The 17,402-nt window shown below is 39.6% G+C and overlaps 1 protein-coding gene across 10 annotated transcripts in view; it reads left to right on the top strand.

The window, feature by feature from the left end:
- Positions 1 to 17,402, top strand: part of LOC118165223 — an 88,295-nt gene that overhangs the window by 33,972 nt on the left and 36,921 nt on the right. For 9 of the 10 annotated variants that reach the window (XM_035323176.1, XM_035323178.1, XM_035323174.1 and 6 more), the window contains exons 20-27: positions 1,070 to 1,272; positions 5,364 to 5,519; positions 6,782 to 6,872; positions 7,788 to 7,925; positions 11,023 to 11,174; positions 12,121 to 12,232; positions 13,829 to 13,878; positions 15,449 to 15,625. In XM_035323176.1, the coding sequence (XP_035179067.1) occupies positions 1,070 to 1,272; positions 5,364 to 5,519; positions 6,782 to 6,872; positions 7,788 to 7,925; positions 11,023 to 11,174; positions 12,121 to 12,232; positions 13,829 to 13,878; positions 15,449 to 15,625 (1,079 nt within the window). The remainder of the gene's footprint in view (positions 1 to 1,069; positions 1,273 to 5,363; positions 5,520 to 6,781; positions 6,873 to 7,787; positions 7,926 to 11,022; positions 11,175 to 12,120; positions 12,233 to 13,828; positions 13,879 to 15,448; positions 15,626 to 17,402) is intronic. The other variant, XM_035323179.1, reaches the window with a different exon arrangement.

The following is a 17,402-nucleotide window of genomic DNA, read 5'->3' as shown; positions in this document are numbered from 1 at the left end:
TATTCTCTTTGTAGCAATTCTGTGGGGAAGCACATGAAGATAGGCAGTTGTGTCTCACCCACCCATAGTCATAGAATTACAAAAGCACATTGTAAAGTGCTGGGAAAGAGGGACAAAATGAAGTTGCACAACTTCTGACCCTTAACTTTGGGGTGTTGTTTTTTCTATTTTTTTTTTTCAATGTAGCTGTGAAGGTTTTAGCAAATAGCAGGTGTTGAATTGGTTACTAATAACAGCGTGCTTGGGTTCAGACTTCCTCGTGTTCTGTGATTCACTCATCACAAGCAGCAAAGCGTGAAGCCATTCAGTTATAACAGTAGCCACATCTGCCTGTGTGACGTGGCACAATTGTGCAGGGTGGCACAATTGTACAAGCTATGACAGATAGAGACAAAGAACATTTTTTCCTACACACAGAGCCAGGTGCTGTTCCTGCTAACAATGCCACAGCACAACAGCTAATGGGCCATTAGCTTCTTTCCGACTCCATGTTACCTAGCTGCAGCTTTTTAGCATTTTTCTTTCCTGGGATTTCTGCTCTTTCAGGGGCTTGCGCTATCCCAATAGAAGAGGGGTCCAGCTCTGCTGTGTTAGCTGACCTTATGAGTTTACTGTCCCCTTTTTGGGAACATCATACCGACAGTGGCACATGTTGGGATTTGCACAGTCTTTACAGGAGGAATAGCCTCAGCTAGTAATGTGAATCAAGTTACAGAGCCCCTTCTCTAGAAAGATATATGCATCTGAAAGCCTTCAGAATTTTAATAATACAACACTAATAATAAAAGGCAAATATCTTGTGCTCCAGGAAATGGACTTTATTAAGTCTTTTGTGTAAACTCAGGATTATAGATTCAGTGTCTCTACCTTGGAAGCAAGTGGAAAAAACTCCAGTATATTTTTAGAGGTGAGAAAAGGTCAGGATGGACCCAGTCCTGACCTTGCATGTGTTGCAAGTCAGAAGCAACTTCAGTCATGAAGAAAAACAAAAAGGAGATCAGTTCCCTAAAGTATTTCAGAACCTTTGTCATCTACACGTAAATGATGGCTGTTTTTCCTTTCCTTGCAGTTATTTGCAGAGGTACTGATAGAGGACCCCATGCTGGTGCAAGAGATTGCTTTATCACTCTTAGAGATGGGCACAGACAAAGAAAGAATGGAAGGCAGAGGAAGGCAGTTCTTGATGCTGGATTCCTTCTCCACGCTCCTGGAGCTTGTCACACTCCGCCATCGCTTGATAGAAGTGGCAACAGAGAGTGCACAGTTAGCCAGGTTAGTGGATTAGTAGTGCCCATTTAGCTATGATAACCTAAAAGAGATGTGGCTTGTAGGAAATAGTAACTTTTGAATTGGTCAGCTACTATAGCTGGAAAAAAAACAGCGGGAGTGAGGGTGCACTTCCATTTGTGTTGTGGGAGTTTGCTATATACAGAAGTTGAGAAACAGATCAGAGGCCATTTTTGAGGCTGCTCCTCCAAGCTTAACAGAACAGGCCCTTTGCCTGGTGAAAATGGGAATCCTGTGATCCTACTGAAATTTTGTCAAAAGGAGAAGGAGAAATTCACTGATTGAATGAATGTGAAGATGCAGTTGACTATTTTAACTGCCTTCTTATGAAATAAAAAAGTGCAATATAACAAAAGGCACACAAGAAGCACAGGCTTTTTTTCTCTATTAGAAAGAGAAAAGCATAAAAATTGTCCAGGATATACTGATCCTTGCAAAGATAGTAAAAAAAATCTGCACAAAGTCAGTCAGTGTCCTGCGTTTAGGAAGTTACTGCATAAACTGGAGAAGATGACAATTTGTACAGAAAGACAAGGTAAGGACTGAGCTAAAGTGGAGGCCACAAAGGATACTATTGAGTTAGTGACTTGGGGAGGCATGTTGTTGCTAAAGTTCGACTTGCTCAACTCCATATTACCTGATGTTTTTTATTAATGAGCTCAGTAGAAAGCATAAGAGTGTGTTATTAAAACCAGGGCATTGTAGCGCTGAAAGATAAAAATGATATGGAAAATAAATGGAATATCTTACAGGAAGAACTTGTGGTTCTAAGGACTGGGGTAGTAGGAATGAGATAAACATTAATAACACAAAGCTTATGGTTATGTGTAATATTAGGAAAGGAAGCTCTCATGTGAGCTTTGAGCTTATTATTTGGAAGCAACAGAGGAGGAAGAACTTTATGTCTGGCCATTGGATGACTGTAAATTACCAACATTTTGCAACCATGGCAGGGGAGGAAGTCATGGTATCTTACTGTGAATCAAGCATTGAGTTTTGTTTCCCATAGAGATAGGGAGAATTTATGCTTGGTATGTGATTCTGGTGAGGTCTCACCTGGTTTATTAAGTATAGCTTGGAGGTTTGTGTTCAGGAAAGATAAACTCAGATTCAAATGGGAGCAGAGATGATCTAATAGGATGATGAGGGGAAATAGAGAATGCATTTTACAGAAGCAAATGAAATATCTTGGCTTGTTTGTCCTAACAAAAAAGAAGGCTGAGAGAAGATATGATTGTTCCCTATAAATACATCAGGAAGATAAGCACTGGGAATGGAGAACAGTTATTTAAGCTAATGGCCATTTTTGGCAGCAGAACAAATGGATCTAATCACTGTGAATAAATTTAAGCTGGAAATTAAATGGAAATTTCTAAGAATCGGACAACAAGGTTCTGTAACAAAAAGAGTGGAGGGTAGAAAACTAACGCAGTTTTAAAATGTGGCTTGGTTCTTTCATGAAAAGGACTTGTGGGACGTGATTGCTTGCAATAACAAAGTTGTGTGTATTAGATGACACTCCAGTTATATTTTCCCCTTGTCTCAACTCTTTCTCAAGCTTTCTTCTGCAAAATTTACGCTCTGTATCAAAAAGTCAGAAGTGTTTGTTTTCAGCAGCAGAAAACCTAGTCATATCTTTAAGATATGTGAACCATGACCATGCAGGCTTAGTTTGATGGAAAACCTAATTTTCTGTCACAACTCTTCTCCAATAAAATAAAACATTCTTGAACAGCTGTAATTTGCTATCTGGAACTTTCTTAGGCAAACTAACAAACAAGTTCATTTACTTCAACCCAAGTAAGTCCATGAAGTAAGAAGGTGTCTTCTCTTGGTAATTTGTGTTTCTTGTTTGAATTATCAGATTTCTAATAAAATATAGGTTCTCATTAAACTTATTCCTCTGGTTGAGTTATCTTTGTGTTCCAATACTCATGCATGCATACACATTTTTTTCTGGTATTAATATGGGGTAAGTTTACACTACAACTTTTCATTTAGTTGAAAAATCAGTATCAATTATCCTTTTTTCATGAAACTGGTAGGAACTTAGTATTTTGAAAGCCCTATCTTCATGTCATATTTCATTGATATTTGTCAACTGATGTAAAAGTTATCCAGAGGAGACAGATGAGCTGACCGGGTGGTTACTGGTCTTTGTTTTGGGATCAAGTCTAAGAGGACATACTCACCGGAGATGACATACCTAGAAATCCCTGAAAAGCACCAGTAAATTTTCATTTTTTTTCTGGTAAAGGATGAGAAGCTGTGACAAAAAGTAAGACTTCATGATGCATATGTAAGGCCATTAAAGCATAACATTATCTTCATTTAATAGATGGTTAAGTCAGTCTGAATGCCAGTATAAACATACGTAGTTTATTCAGGGTGACGTTTTGAGAGGCTATTTTTACATCCTCACCTGATATGATAAAGTTCACTGCACATTATAGTATGAACTGCTAGACACTCAGATTCAAACTGAAACATCAGAAGGGCTAGTAACATTTTTTCTTATTTTTATTGCTTTCCCCTGCTCTGCAGAATAACATGAAATAAATGCACCTACATTTATGGATTCCTGTACCTCATACAGTATCTTCTTCCAGACTTTTGGGGGATCTGCAAGAATTACTCCTGTTACTTGTCTGTCTGTGCCTAGCATGGAAGCTCATAACTACATGTTTACATTGTATGAACTGTTCCTGATAGCCCTTCTTGCTTTGTTCTTCAGTGTTTTTCAGCTCCTCAATCCAGATGGTAGTTCCTTCTGCCATCTGATGAAAAAGGACGTGCTTTGGTAGAATAGTAAAACTAGATAGTGCAGATTTAATCTGAATTTTGCTTCTCTCTGGTTTTGTTTGACACATTCACCTTTTGGACACCTTTTGCTTTACTTTTCTTTTTTTTTTTCCTTTATGCAGTGCTACTAAGCTTATCTGTGTGTTGATGTCTGTGCTGTAAAGGCTATTCCTGTGTTTTTCCTGGTTAACTATGAGAGCAGCGTTTGTAGTCATTACACAGGGCTCTGTTTTAAGACCTTATAGTTGATTTTGGCTGTGCTGCATGTGATTGAGTGATGTGCATGGTGTCTTTCATAAATTTTGTCTCCTTCCCCTTTCTTTCCCTAACTTTGCAGGCAGGGAATGCTACCTTTAAAGCAGCAACTTTAAAGAACTTCAAAGTTCTTTAAAAAATGAATAAGTACGACTTCTAGGCCCCATTTATGTCTTTATCACATTCTCACAACATAGCTTCTCAGTGACTTGATTTATAGATTGGTAAAACACCAGTCTTAGGTGCTAGGAGGAAGGGATCATTTTATTCCTGTGCAGTATTAAAAAGCACATTTCTCTTTATGCCATCTTCTTGTATTACATGAAAAGAGGGATCACAGATCAGTAGATCAATGTTTCTGTGGTCTTGCATCTGAAGGAATACAGTGATGGAGCCTTAGGGAGGGAGTATAAACAGAGTCCAACTTGTGGTGCTTTAGAGATTTCCTGAACTAGTGGTTACATCTAGACCACGCGTTTATGCCTGCTGATGCGCTGCCCTGATCATTTGTTGTACTGGGGAGGCTGTGTTGGGGTTTTGTCATATTGTGGGCTTTTAGAATAAAACTTTCTTAAGTTATGAAGTCAGTGTTTTCATAGTAATACTGTGTCTGAGCTCTGCTTGACTATTGAAACCTCCTCTTTTACAGTCAGTCCTCCTCCCAGTTCCTTGTCTAAAATTATATTCTTCACCTCTCTGCCAAATATAGTCCCTTATAAATAGGGCCATTAGCATATTTCTCTTGATTTTTCCTTGTGACACTGTAGACTCTCAGCTTACTGTTTATAAGTCCTGTCTGTATCAATTGAACGGTAAATGCTAAGCAAACATCAGCTATCTGGATACAGTACTTGTTCATTTCATATCTACCATACTGTTTCAGATGACAAGAAATATTTGAGACTGAATGCAGATGTTTTGTTGAAATGAACCTGCTAGATGGAAATTTCTAGGTGAGCATTATCTACAGCAGAGAGAAAATTAATTTTTCAAATACATCCACATGTTTTTGTTTCTAGGTTATATAAGGCTTTTGCAACTGAAACAGGTTTTGGGGAGTTCCATTTGTATCTGAGGCCAGCACACTTTGAATCTGCAGTTCACAAGGAGAAAGCAGACCATCTCCCACCAATCTTCATTACCTCTCTCCTGGAAGATGACAGCTGTGTTGACAGGTAGACTGAACTTTTTTTGTGTTTCAGAGGACACAATCTCTTCAGATTGGATGTGCCCAAGTCTTGAAACTGCTTAGGCTCAAATATAGGCCACAAAAACTTCAGTGCATAAAATACATAAAATTATTCATGTGGAAAATGTAAAATGGTTCATGATTAGTTTCCTTTTTCTATAGAGCCTGAGATCAAATAATTCTAATTTAAAGACATTGAACAGTGAAAGTGGAGGCACAGAATTTGTGTGGAAAAATGACAGTTTTGGAACTAAAATGCATTCTCTTTTAAAGCAAAAGATGCCCTACAAGGCTATCCTTAAAATGGTTGCCGCAAAACCTGTAGGTAGCAAACCAGAACCTCAAGAACTGTAATGAGTAAAGTCATAATTCTGAGCACGGAGAAAGCTTATTGTCCTAGAGTTATACTGCACTTTATGAAGTGACAACTTTGATCTTAGTTTTGCTCTCAGTGACTACAAATAGACCCAATCTCTGCACTAGGAAAATACAATCTATCATCATCCCTCTTCCCCTGAGAAAAGTGACTGGAAGAAGTAGATTTTGCATTTGCTTTGGTTTACTTTTTAAATAATTGGTACATATGTTTGTATATACACACACTGCTTTGTGTATGTGTTTGTATTTTAGACCAAGCTTTAGGAGGAAGAAGGGAAACAACCTGTGATTTTTCTTACAACATTTAGGAAGGGCATTCCTGTCATTACCTACTGCTAACAAAGGCAATAGGGCTCTCTTCCTACCTGTGGGTATACCACTTGCAGTCATGTGCTGTTCCTCATATCCCATTCACTTGTGTACACTCTTGCCATCTGCAAAAATCAGGCTGTTCCAAAAAAAATTTAGCAGTTGCAGTCAACTTGGAATGAAATTTCAGCTGCAAGTTGAATCATGGCCAGTGATGGACATCAAAGTACAGGAGACAGGAGAGCAGTGCAAAAAAGAACCAAACCTTTAGGCCAATTATTCTGCTATATATTGCTGGCCAATACAAGGCCAGCAAGACATCATCACACTGAACAAGCAGATTTTTCAGTGGTTTAGACCAAGCTCATCCAGGAAGAGCTAGTGAATCATTGTAAATTTAAGCACAAAACTTCATGAGTTATATTATTTTTCTTAGGAAACTATTTCTGAAAACTAAAGCAACATTCTAAGATCTCTAATTGAGGAACTAAACTGTCCTTTCATCCTCAGTTTGGCTCCTATCTGTGTCATAAATTATAGATAATTTTATTTCTATTGCAGATATATCCCATCTAGCTTACCATTAAGCATTCAAGAAATCGACAGTCATATCGGAAAGTTTAGTTTTCGTACAAGAGATGCTGTTATGCAGGTGAATGATTTAATTTGCAGAATATGCAAAGAATGTGTATTATTATTATTTATTTGCTGGGGTATGTAAGGGCTTCAACCATATGTTTGCTAGACAATATAGACTTGTCTACAAGAGAAGTCTATATATACAAGACTTTGAGTGTTAATATGATTTAGTCTACTGTTTCATAATTAACTTCATAAAGTTGCACTGAAAATATGGTTGTTCAGATAGTGGCCTAATTTGGACATCCTTACTGGGATGAAACTCGTTAAGTCAGCAAGATTTTGTCTGAGGAACTTTATTAAATAGAGCAGGATGCATACACGTGGCTGTGTGCACACGTAGTAATAATACTGGATGTAGAGAGTTCTGTAAAGGAAGAAAATGACCTTAGTCTTCAGTGCCATTTTGCATACTAAGTCCTTTCTTCTATTATATGAGTGTATAAAAAGCAGTACTGCACAGTGCCAAGCTATGGAGGTTTCTTCTTTAAAGCCGTTTTCAAAGTCTCCTCCTTGCCATCAGCTCACACATGACCTGTACTCTACAGCAGGGTGGCATGTAGTTAAAAATTTGTCAAGGAAAAACAAATATATTTTATTTGGTATCTACTCAGTTCCTAGGCTGTTTGCATTTTGCTGCATGCTCTGGTAAAATCATGCTCTACAAACAGCTGAGAATAAAGCCCACTAAATACAAATGAACTAAATGTTTTTGTGATCTCTGCATTTATTCATGTTTCAATGACAGTATCTCCAAATATAGCAGAATGCTCCCTTACCCTTTCTTTCACTAAATTAAGATGCTGAAGTAGTATAAGACGAAGAGTGATATCTGTAATGCAAACCACCTTCAAAACTGCCAAGGCAATGCCTAGTAAATGGCTAATGCATAAAATGCCTAATGCTTTGTTGTTTCCACTCTCCTTAGCTCTTGTGTCCATCTGGAATAAAGAACATGCAACTTATCCTTGCCTGCCAGGTCATTCAGAAAAATGCTCTTTTGGCAGCTGTTCAGCAAGCCTCATTTTGTTACCTGGTCCAGCCTACCCATACCCTGGACATAAAGGTTAGCATCACCTTCCTCCTCACATTGCACTAGTAATGGGTTTTGTCAGACTTAGACCAGAGAGGGCATCTGTTAATTCTGCTAGTAATTGATTGGATGGTAGTCCTGTGCAACACTTGAAACAGCATCACTGATGACTGCAGGAACTGTAGAGATTGTGTATTAGCATATGACATAAAAATAAATAGTGTCACATCAGTGATTTATTTAAAGTTTATTAGTTGGGTAAGTGATGAGGCATAGCTAAAAATACACCTCAAGGTAGGACTGGAAGAGTTTGGAGATGAATTGCATTCAAATGGCACTGATGAAATCTTACAGCCTGTAGTATGCAGGAAGGCTTGCAATCACAACCCGACCTTGAAATATGTACTCTTCTGGGATGGCAATACCATCAGCTCCTGCTGCTTTAATTTCTTGTCTTCTAAAAACAGAAATATGGTCAACACTCTTTCCTATGGGAAATACTCATGCCAGTAGGAGCTGAGCAGGCCAAGTAAAATGGCTAGGGGTTGAACTCTCCTTGCCTTTTCCATGGGGAAGGAAGGATCCCCAGTTTAACTGCATGCTGAATTTGCAACATTATACCCTTGAGATCTCTGTCCTTCTGTCAAACGTATTTAAAATTAGACAGATGGTTCAAAAGTTGTTAGAGATGATTTGAACCAGCTAAGGGAACAAGGCTAAAATATTTCCTATGTGACATCAATTTCTTACTAAGTTTAAAAAGGGCAAATACACTTCATCATGGCTCCCAGTTGTCTCATTTTGGATAATTCAGAGCAGCGTGGGGAGGGGAGGGAAAGACATCCTGTGCTGCTGTGACTTGCAAGCTCCTGAGCATGAATTGCCATTCCTAGAGCAAAACATGGTATATAGTTTCTATATACTTTCTTTCCTCACATGTAACAGGGCTTCTAGGGCCAATACTCACCCCAAAGATTGTAAGCTTCATCAGAACAAACCTGTTTCACAGGTGCCTGGCTTGTATCCTGCTGTGACATAAAGCAGGACAATGATTTGGCACCGTGCAGCTGAGGTCCATCAGCCCAAGCAAACATGTCCTGATGGCTGGCCAGAAAGCTGCTCAGCATGCTGCTGGCAGAACTACCTGTGTGCTGCTGACTGGGAACCCTTCACACCATGGACTAACCTAATGGAAAATTGGGCAGCACCCAGGCCACATTCCTGGGACAGCTGGCTGCGTGAGCCCTGGCTCCCAGGGCTCACTGGACCAGCAAGTACCAGAGAGGCCATGGTTTCATTTGTCCCTGGTTTCCTTTCCCTCTCTATGACAAGTCTGAGACTTCCTGGCTAATTTCTAGCCAAATCCTGTAGCACTGAAATCCGCTGTGGAAATGAGCAGTTCCAACTTTGGTTTCTTTCCCAAATCATTCTTCTGTACTCTCTATACAAACTGCTGGTGTTGTGTTTCTCTACTGATAACTATGAATAGTCTTACTCTGGCAATAGCTCATCATCCCCTGAGGTGAAAAGGATTGATCTTCCAAGCATTTGGAGCTCTTTTCCTGTCTAAATGGTGAATGGCTTATTTTCCATAGGATGCAATTTTTGTTTTCAGATGTCTCCCCTCTTCTGTAAATCATTTAACAGCTGCCTCATCCATTCTTGATCAGTCTGCTGATTTACAGTCAATGGTTATTAGCTAGGCTATCAAACACACAGAACAATTAATATGACCAACAGAGGCAATGATAAGAAGTCATGCATCTGTTATGCCAGATTAACAAGTAAAACTGGAAAAAAATCTTAAATACCTTCCTTGCATAGGAAAGGGAGATGGTTGGATATATTATCAAGATGTCACAGCCTGTCTGCACAGAGGGACCCCTCAGTGCTGTGGGTGGTATGTGTGCTTTAACTATGCCCAGAAACAGGCCAAGGCCCCTGGCATATCCTAGGGTCCACGTGAAACGCCTCTCTCATCTAGATGGTTGAGAGACAAGACCTGCAGGCTGTGCCATGAAAGGCATGACTTAACCAGCCCAGCCTCACGGTGGGCCTTCCGTAAGTCTTCACTCAGACCAGCCTGTTCAATACTGGTTCCATAGCCTAAAGACATTCAGAACAGCAAATTTCCATATATTTATAACTTCTGTGTCAAACATATGGAGGCTTTTCCATGCTGACATTTTTTATAGGCAGAGATATTTCTCAAGAACAATGTCCTCTTGTCAGAAATGACACTGCTCATGTTTGCCCATTCACTTCTAAGGCAGTTACAGACTACATTTTTTTAACACAAGTTGTATATTTCTTGTGCTCAGACAAAGCAGGAAGAATTATTCTCTGGATAAAAGGTCCATTTTCTACTGCAACAGAGCAGAGGTATTCTTGGGCAGACCTATATGAAGGCTGGCCCTAACCCAAGTCAGGCTTGTACTCAGAAGAAGGAACTCAGTAAAGTCTCAAAACATGTCTTTTTTTTTTTTTTTTTTCCCATTTTGGTCTCTCCCTTTTCCACTCTATTCAAAAGACAATTCTTCTCCTTGACTTGCAAGGGAATTAGTGTCCTTTCTAGCTCCCATGCAAGTAATAGGGAAAACCAAAGAAAGCTGGACTGCAAAGTGCCTGTGCCATTTTTGAAATAAGACTTTAAGAACTTAGAAAACTACCACTCCTTCCTTCTTGAAAATTAGGATTTTTTTATTTTTTTTTTCATAAATATGCAGAATTTTCTGAGTTTCCATCATACCAGGATCCACTGGGGCTGTTCATAGGGAGGCAAAATCATTTTCCAGACAAGTGGTCTGTATATGCAATTATTTGTACATAGTAGAAAAAGTGAATATTTGGGAATATTCATATTTTATTTGTAGCTGATTGAATGTCAAGAATGTTGTCTGATTTATAAATTGGGTGCTGCCTCTGACTCCACTGCTTCTACAGTTCCATTATGTCTTTGCTCAATGAGAAATGATTTTTTTCTGTGACTTTCAGTGATCCCAGTGAATTATTATATCATAAAGTTAGGGTAAATGAGAGCACACGGAATTGGAAATCTACATTGATTTAGTAGGAAGAGCTGCCATTCTTTACTAGAGCAAGCACAGAATTGATATTCATGACATTTTAGGGAGGAAACGTAAGTCTTACAAGTCAGAGGAGTTCAGCAAGTGGAAGAAATTCAGTGTCTGGAAGCCAAGCAGAGGATCAGCTGCTGCCAGCAACTACGCCGAACACGTTGTTTTCTGGGCATTCTTCAGGTTTACGCCGTGCCTTTCACAGGTATTTGTTACAGACTGGCCAAGTCCCTGTCACTGGGTAGAGGTTGGTCTGATGTACATGTGAATCCTGAGCACATGCTGCTTTACATTCTCCTGGTCCTCCATAGCGACAACATGTAATGATGTGCTCCCAATTGCAAGGTCATGGTCACAGACTCCCCGCTTCTTGGTATGACTCTGTCTGAACATTGTGGTCCTTTAGCCATACCCCATCAATGGGACTCAAGCTTCACATTGAATCTTCTGGAGATAACCTGTTATTTATATCTCGTAGGGTTTTCTGAACATCAGTGTCCTTACACTTGACAACTTCGCAAAGTTATGACAAATAGTAAGTGGGACAGAATACAGCCATTCAATATGATGCCACTCTTGCAGAGCAGAGGTTTGGCTCTGCATTCATGTACCCAAATACTCATTCCTTGGCCAGATTTCCTGGCTTTTCCATGAGGTACTGTGTACTAGTAAGGCATTGACAAGACCCAGTTTATATAATTTTTAATGTTATTCAGTGCTGATCATCTGGATGTTGAGCACTGAAAACTGTGTCGATTGAACATTTGATTAGAAGGTACAGATAAAAGGGTATTCAACATTTTCAACTTAGCCCAGTCAGCCTCACATTTCCTGATACTAGCATGCCAATATAAGGAGATGCATTACTTTTAGTTAGCTGCTATTTTTTTTTACCATTTATCTTACTTGCAATGAAATTAAAAATAAGCAGAATGGGAGACTGTCCTCAGAGCTCATCTCATCACTGGTAGCTGATCCACAAAATTGTGTGCATTTTTATCTGTTATATATAAGGAACTAGCAAGCTGGATATAGTTGGAGAAGTTGTGTCTAATCTAGAGAAATTATTTGAGGAGTTCACATGACAGTTATCAGTTGATCCTTTGAGAAGGGGATTCCTCTCAACTTGCATGCTTTTCTTTCCTTGTCAGGCCTCCTGAAGCTTTTATTTCCATTCAGCTGGAGAAACTGGGGCCCCGAAATATGATGCTGAACACTTTCATCCAAAAGAAGGAAATGCTGGGCAGCAGAATGCAAAACCCTGTAAGTATTTCAGGAGGCTTAGCCTCTTTGAGGACTGCTGATTTTTAGCACATAGGCAAGGTGGTAATGTAGAGTTCACATTATGCTTTGTGGTTGCTTTAGTGAGAAAGGTATTCTGTTAGGACACCTTCCTGATATGCAGAGCACCCTGTTGCCATGACCTGTCCCATCACGCACTGCCTGTGTGGTCTTGGAAAAGATGCTGACACTCTGTGGACTTCAATTTCTTCATCTGTGAAGGGGCTTCAGAGGTCAGCAACTTTCTTGCGGGTGGTCAGGTACTCACGGGCTGCCCGAGCACCCACAAGAGCAATGCCCGATGGCAGGTGTGGAAGACCTGGAGGAGGTGGGGAAGGTTGGATATGCTTACGGTGTGCAGGTCAGACACAGGGCTGCAGCTGGTGGCCCAGCTCCATAGCAGCAGTAGTGGGTGACTTGAGGGTTCTTGGTGAGTGGCTTTGAGATGTGCTATATGGAACCAGACAGGAGAGTCCAAAAATGAAAAGCTCACTGTAGAGGAGGAAATAGCAAATTTTGTATATTTAAGAAATGCCTAATTTTCACCTCAGGGGTCGGCAGTCCCCAACTTAGGGAAGGTTGAAGGTACCCAAAGGAACCTTCTTCCACTGTGCTGTTCCCTCTGCCATGCTCTCCCATGGGCACGGCTACAGGGCATGACAGAGGCACATGGAAAGGAACAGCAATCTGTGGACACGTGGCTTACTGAAGGTGTGAACACTAACTGACATTACTCCAAGATGATTTTCAAAATACGTTAGGAGGTAAACTCTGGCTATAGTAAGGAGGTAAATTCTGGCTATAATTATACTACTGGATGCAGAACTTTTCTGGGCTTTTATGTATGAAGCACCCAACAGTAGTTCTAGCTAAAGGCAGGTAGTATGTGAGAAAGGCTCCTTTCATAAATATTTCTAGCAGTTTTTTTTTTTTTCTTCCCTTTGGCTTTGTTTGTTTGTTTTAGAGAGACATAGAAAATTTTGTGAAAGTACCATGATAGGCGTAGTATTTGCCTTTTGCAAATTTCCTCTTTATCCAGTGTCAATATAAAGGTGAAAACATGGATCCTGAATTAAACTGTTTGTGATTCCCTATCTATTGTTGAAAGCATAACAGGTTAGGTGTGGTCATTAAGAACTTACCAGGTAGTAACAACCGAAATCCTTCTATACAAACTCTTAATGGTTATTCTGTTTTTGAAAATTGTCAACATAAGTTATTTAGTTTAATGTAGTCACAAGCTTCTTGCAAGCCGAGTAGGCTAGATGGGTATGTGAGAAAATAACTGCTAGTTGCAAACTCTTTTGGGAAATGTGAAAGAATTTTTGAACAAAATTACATAAACCAGACTTGAATAAAATAATTTTGGGTTTATTTGTAAGACTGCCTTAACTGTTGGAACTGTCATACTGGTTGAAATTTCTCAATGTTTATCGTCCTTACAGTTTTGAAATTACATTTTTGAGATATTTCTAATGCTGTGCATAACCTGATTTTATAAAATCAAAATAATAGAAAATTACATTTTGGGGGGCTTTGTTAGACATGTAAGTCCTACATGAAAATATTGTCTCATAGGATGAAGTTCTGGAACTCAAAAGAGACGTTATTGCTGAATATTGTCTTAAGTAAGTATATCTGATATGGATATGTTTACTATATTTCTAGTATAGACATTTCCATACAAACACAACATGTTTAAAATATAACTCTTGTTCTGAAGGTATCTGTTTTATGTGGACAATATGAACTTATGAACTTTCTATGCAAAATGTTATGAATACACCTGTAAGCTATTTTGCAAACTGAGGAAAAGAAAAGCACCTACTGCTTTAGTGGGATAACTTTACAAGCAGTACAAGCCATGTTCTTGGACAACTAGGAAAAAATGACACTTAGTTTCTTTATGAGGGGAAAGGATTGATGATAGGATAGTAAGCAGAATGCAGAAACACCAAGTAAACACATAAATATGAAAGAGAAATTGTAATGGAAATAATCAGCAGTTCAGAGAATGACCTAGTGGTGATGTATTGTCCTATAACTTAGATCTAGTTTGTATGACAACTTGTGAGAAACTTGAGTTTCAAACAATTAGACTTAATTTTATTTTTATTTTTTGAAAATCCTGTGTTCGTATGTCAATTTTCACTATTTTGTAGTTTTTAACCCCAGCTGACGTTAGGTTTCTGGGATTTTCATCTTGCACGCAATAGCATTGAGCACACCAGCCAATAAGTGAGGAAAAAAATGAGGAAATGGGCTATTTCTGGTCTATTTTTCACTGAGAAATGGACCGTACTTGATAAACACCACTAGACTAGTTTGTATATTACATTTCTATTGGAGCGCACCGCCTGTTATGAGCCACTAAAGAATTATATGTTCCAGTTCCACTTTGCCAAAACACTGGGCAAGAAACTGGAATGTGGCATCCATGTCTGTTTTTTCCTTGTATGCAGAGGTGTGTCTGAGGAGCCCTGGAACAAGCTGCAAAAGGGCAGCTGTTTCAGTATGTTTTACAAATGAGATAAATTCCTGGATTTGTAAGAAATGTCTATTCCACTGTGTAGCTGTACAACCTGGGAAATTCTGCAGCTTACCTTTTGGTTTCACAGACAAATGTGGACCAAGGTGGATATTTTGGTTCCCTTTGCATAGCTTTTTATCATGTGGCAGATGCAGACTTCCTCCAGCCCAGGTGCAGCTCAACCAGTATGTAGGTAAGGCCACGCCAATCAGTCTGCAGCTTGCAGCCAGGGGTTGGAGTTTCAGTGCAGCTGAGTGATTGTGAAATCTGACTCAGGGTCACACCATCTAATTCCCAGTTCTGCAATTAACTCGTCATGTCACTTAACTCCTTCCTGCTTCAGCTTCCTTACCATCCTGTAAGCACCAAGAGCTACCACAAAGCAGCTGCTGTATTCTTTTGTGGATATTTCCAAAGCATTATAAAGACATCTGCCTGATGACAAGCATTACATGTAAAATTTTGTTTGGTTTGTAAATGTCACTTTGTGATTTTAATTCCTCTAGTTGTCTCAGTATGGAAGAATCATAGCCTGTAATTTTTGCCATAGAAGATGCCAAAGATGTCCATACAGAAAGAAATTAGGCTCAACAAAGGTAGAACCTTTAACCTGAGCAGGTGATGCCCTGCACAATATATATTATAACTATATATCCCACTTTTTTTAGGCTGAATGAGCGTGTGTCCCAGCATGCCCTGAGAGGTCAGCTCATTGCATACTACAATAGCCTAAGAAGCCTCTTAAATGATTTTCCTGTCATCAGAGACAAGTACTTTATAATTGGAGTCTCTCAAGGAAAAAAGGAGGAGCAAGACTTAAAGGAAAACCTTGTACCTGATCCCAGGTTTGTATCATCTTTGAAAATGTGTTTCTGGGGGCCAGAGTCCTCATTTAGTGCATATTACTAAGTAAAGGTGAATTAATACATGTTTGTAAGGGGAGTGATAGCCTAAAGGTGCCCTGAGCAGTGTGTTCAGCCAATTATCTGTCAGTTTTGATGGATGGAGAATGTGCACAGTCAGACTCTCCTGCAAGAGCTGGCATACAAAGGAGTAAAACCTCAGAAGTATGCTTGCTTCTAGTCCCAACACTGTATGTAATGGGAAAATAAGTGGATGATTGCATTCTCTGGATGAAAATCCTCTGCTTCGATGATTAAGTCTATCTAGGGAGGTTGTTATACCCTTTAAATTTTATTTATTTAAGATTGAACTGAAACCTGTTAACAAGTCGGTCATAGACATGAGACTTGTCAGAAGCTGGGGAGAGGAAGAGCACATGACAGACTAGGCGATGACCCTAAATCATCTGCTCCTTTCAGAAGGGAGGGTCCGTTTGGCGATGTCACAAGGTTCTCCTTCCTCAAAACTTAGGCAAGCCCTTATGCTGACAGTCCTTAAGTCTCTGGGCTGCCCAAGTTAGCACCGGCAGGCAGATAGTTTCAGATGTGAAAGTAGTCACCCAGCACACTGGTTCTGCTATTGTTCATCTTTTCCACCAGCAATTGAGAGGCTCAGCAGCAAACACAGAAAAAAAATGTTTGTTAATGTTCAAGAGAGAAGTTTAGTTCTGATAGCAAAGCTTGGGACTGTGGTTACAAGCCAAACAAGTCATAAAATATAGTTCAACAGATACTTGACAAGGAGATTGTTAACCCCTCCCTAGTGTTCAACTCCATGTCAGTTGTAGGCTTGTGGATGTACACTGGTCTTGGTTTCTAGTTGCCAGGGACCAGCCCCATCACAAGCCCGATGTGCGGGCCATTTTCTTCCTTTATCTACCCGCCTTCATTGGGTGTTGTCTAGTGCATTGCCTTTTGTACTATTGTCTTCGATGCCCTCAGAAACTTTTGAGCTTGACAGTATTTTGCATACAACCATAAAAAGTTGTACACAGGCCATTTGTAACACCTTTAGTCTTAGCTTTAGAAAGAGCCTTCTCTGAACACAGTAACATGAATTGTTTTAATAGACTTAGTTTCAAGCTCAGGCTACCCCCACACCCAGGTGCTTTCAGTCAGGGGTTTTGTGATCACACAGTTTCCACTTTCTTTGCTGAACTCATTTGATAGTTAGCACCAAGAGTGGTTAGTTGTCATAGCAGCTGTTTTGCTTGCTAACATTTTATTAGCAAAGACTAAATCAGACATGAGTTATTTGCTCAGAGGAGCTGAGTTTGACTGCAGAACCTATACATCTGCAGTTTGTGCTATGCAATACCTTCTACTCCTGGAACATCTAGCAAAAAAGAAAGCCATGGTGAGTTTCAGGAGTGTGTGAATATCCCACTCTGGTGGGATATTCAACGTATAGATCAGCAAGTGCTAGCTTTGCGCACCCTAATTACATAGTTGTTTGTTCCTTCTTGGTTGAAAAGTTACCAACTTTTCAACAGCAAAAAAATGTTTCAATGCCCTCGAATACTTTACAGGATTATACTACTACAATTCTTCAAAAATGTTAATATAATCATTTTAACTTATAATACAAGCAAAACATAAAACCTTACTTAGTGGAGGTAGTCAGTGTGGAAGTACCTAGAAAGCAGCTGGTATGTGGACCTCTGCAATCCACCCTTTGCCCCTACTCAGACCTACCCCTGCCCTGGGTGGCACACAAATG

The sequence above is a fragment of the Oxyura jamaicensis genome, chromosome 3 (assembly GCF_011077185.1).
Source record: "Oxyura jamaicensis isolate SHBP4307 breed ruddy duck chromosome 3, BPBGC_Ojam_1.0, whole genome shotgun sequence".
Classification (NCBI taxonomy): domain Eukaryota; kingdom Metazoa; phylum Chordata; class Aves; order Anseriformes; family Anatidae; genus Oxyura; species Oxyura jamaicensis.
The sequence above is the reverse complement of the archived record's forward strand: the minus strand, read 5'-3'. Positions and strand labels throughout refer to the sequence as shown.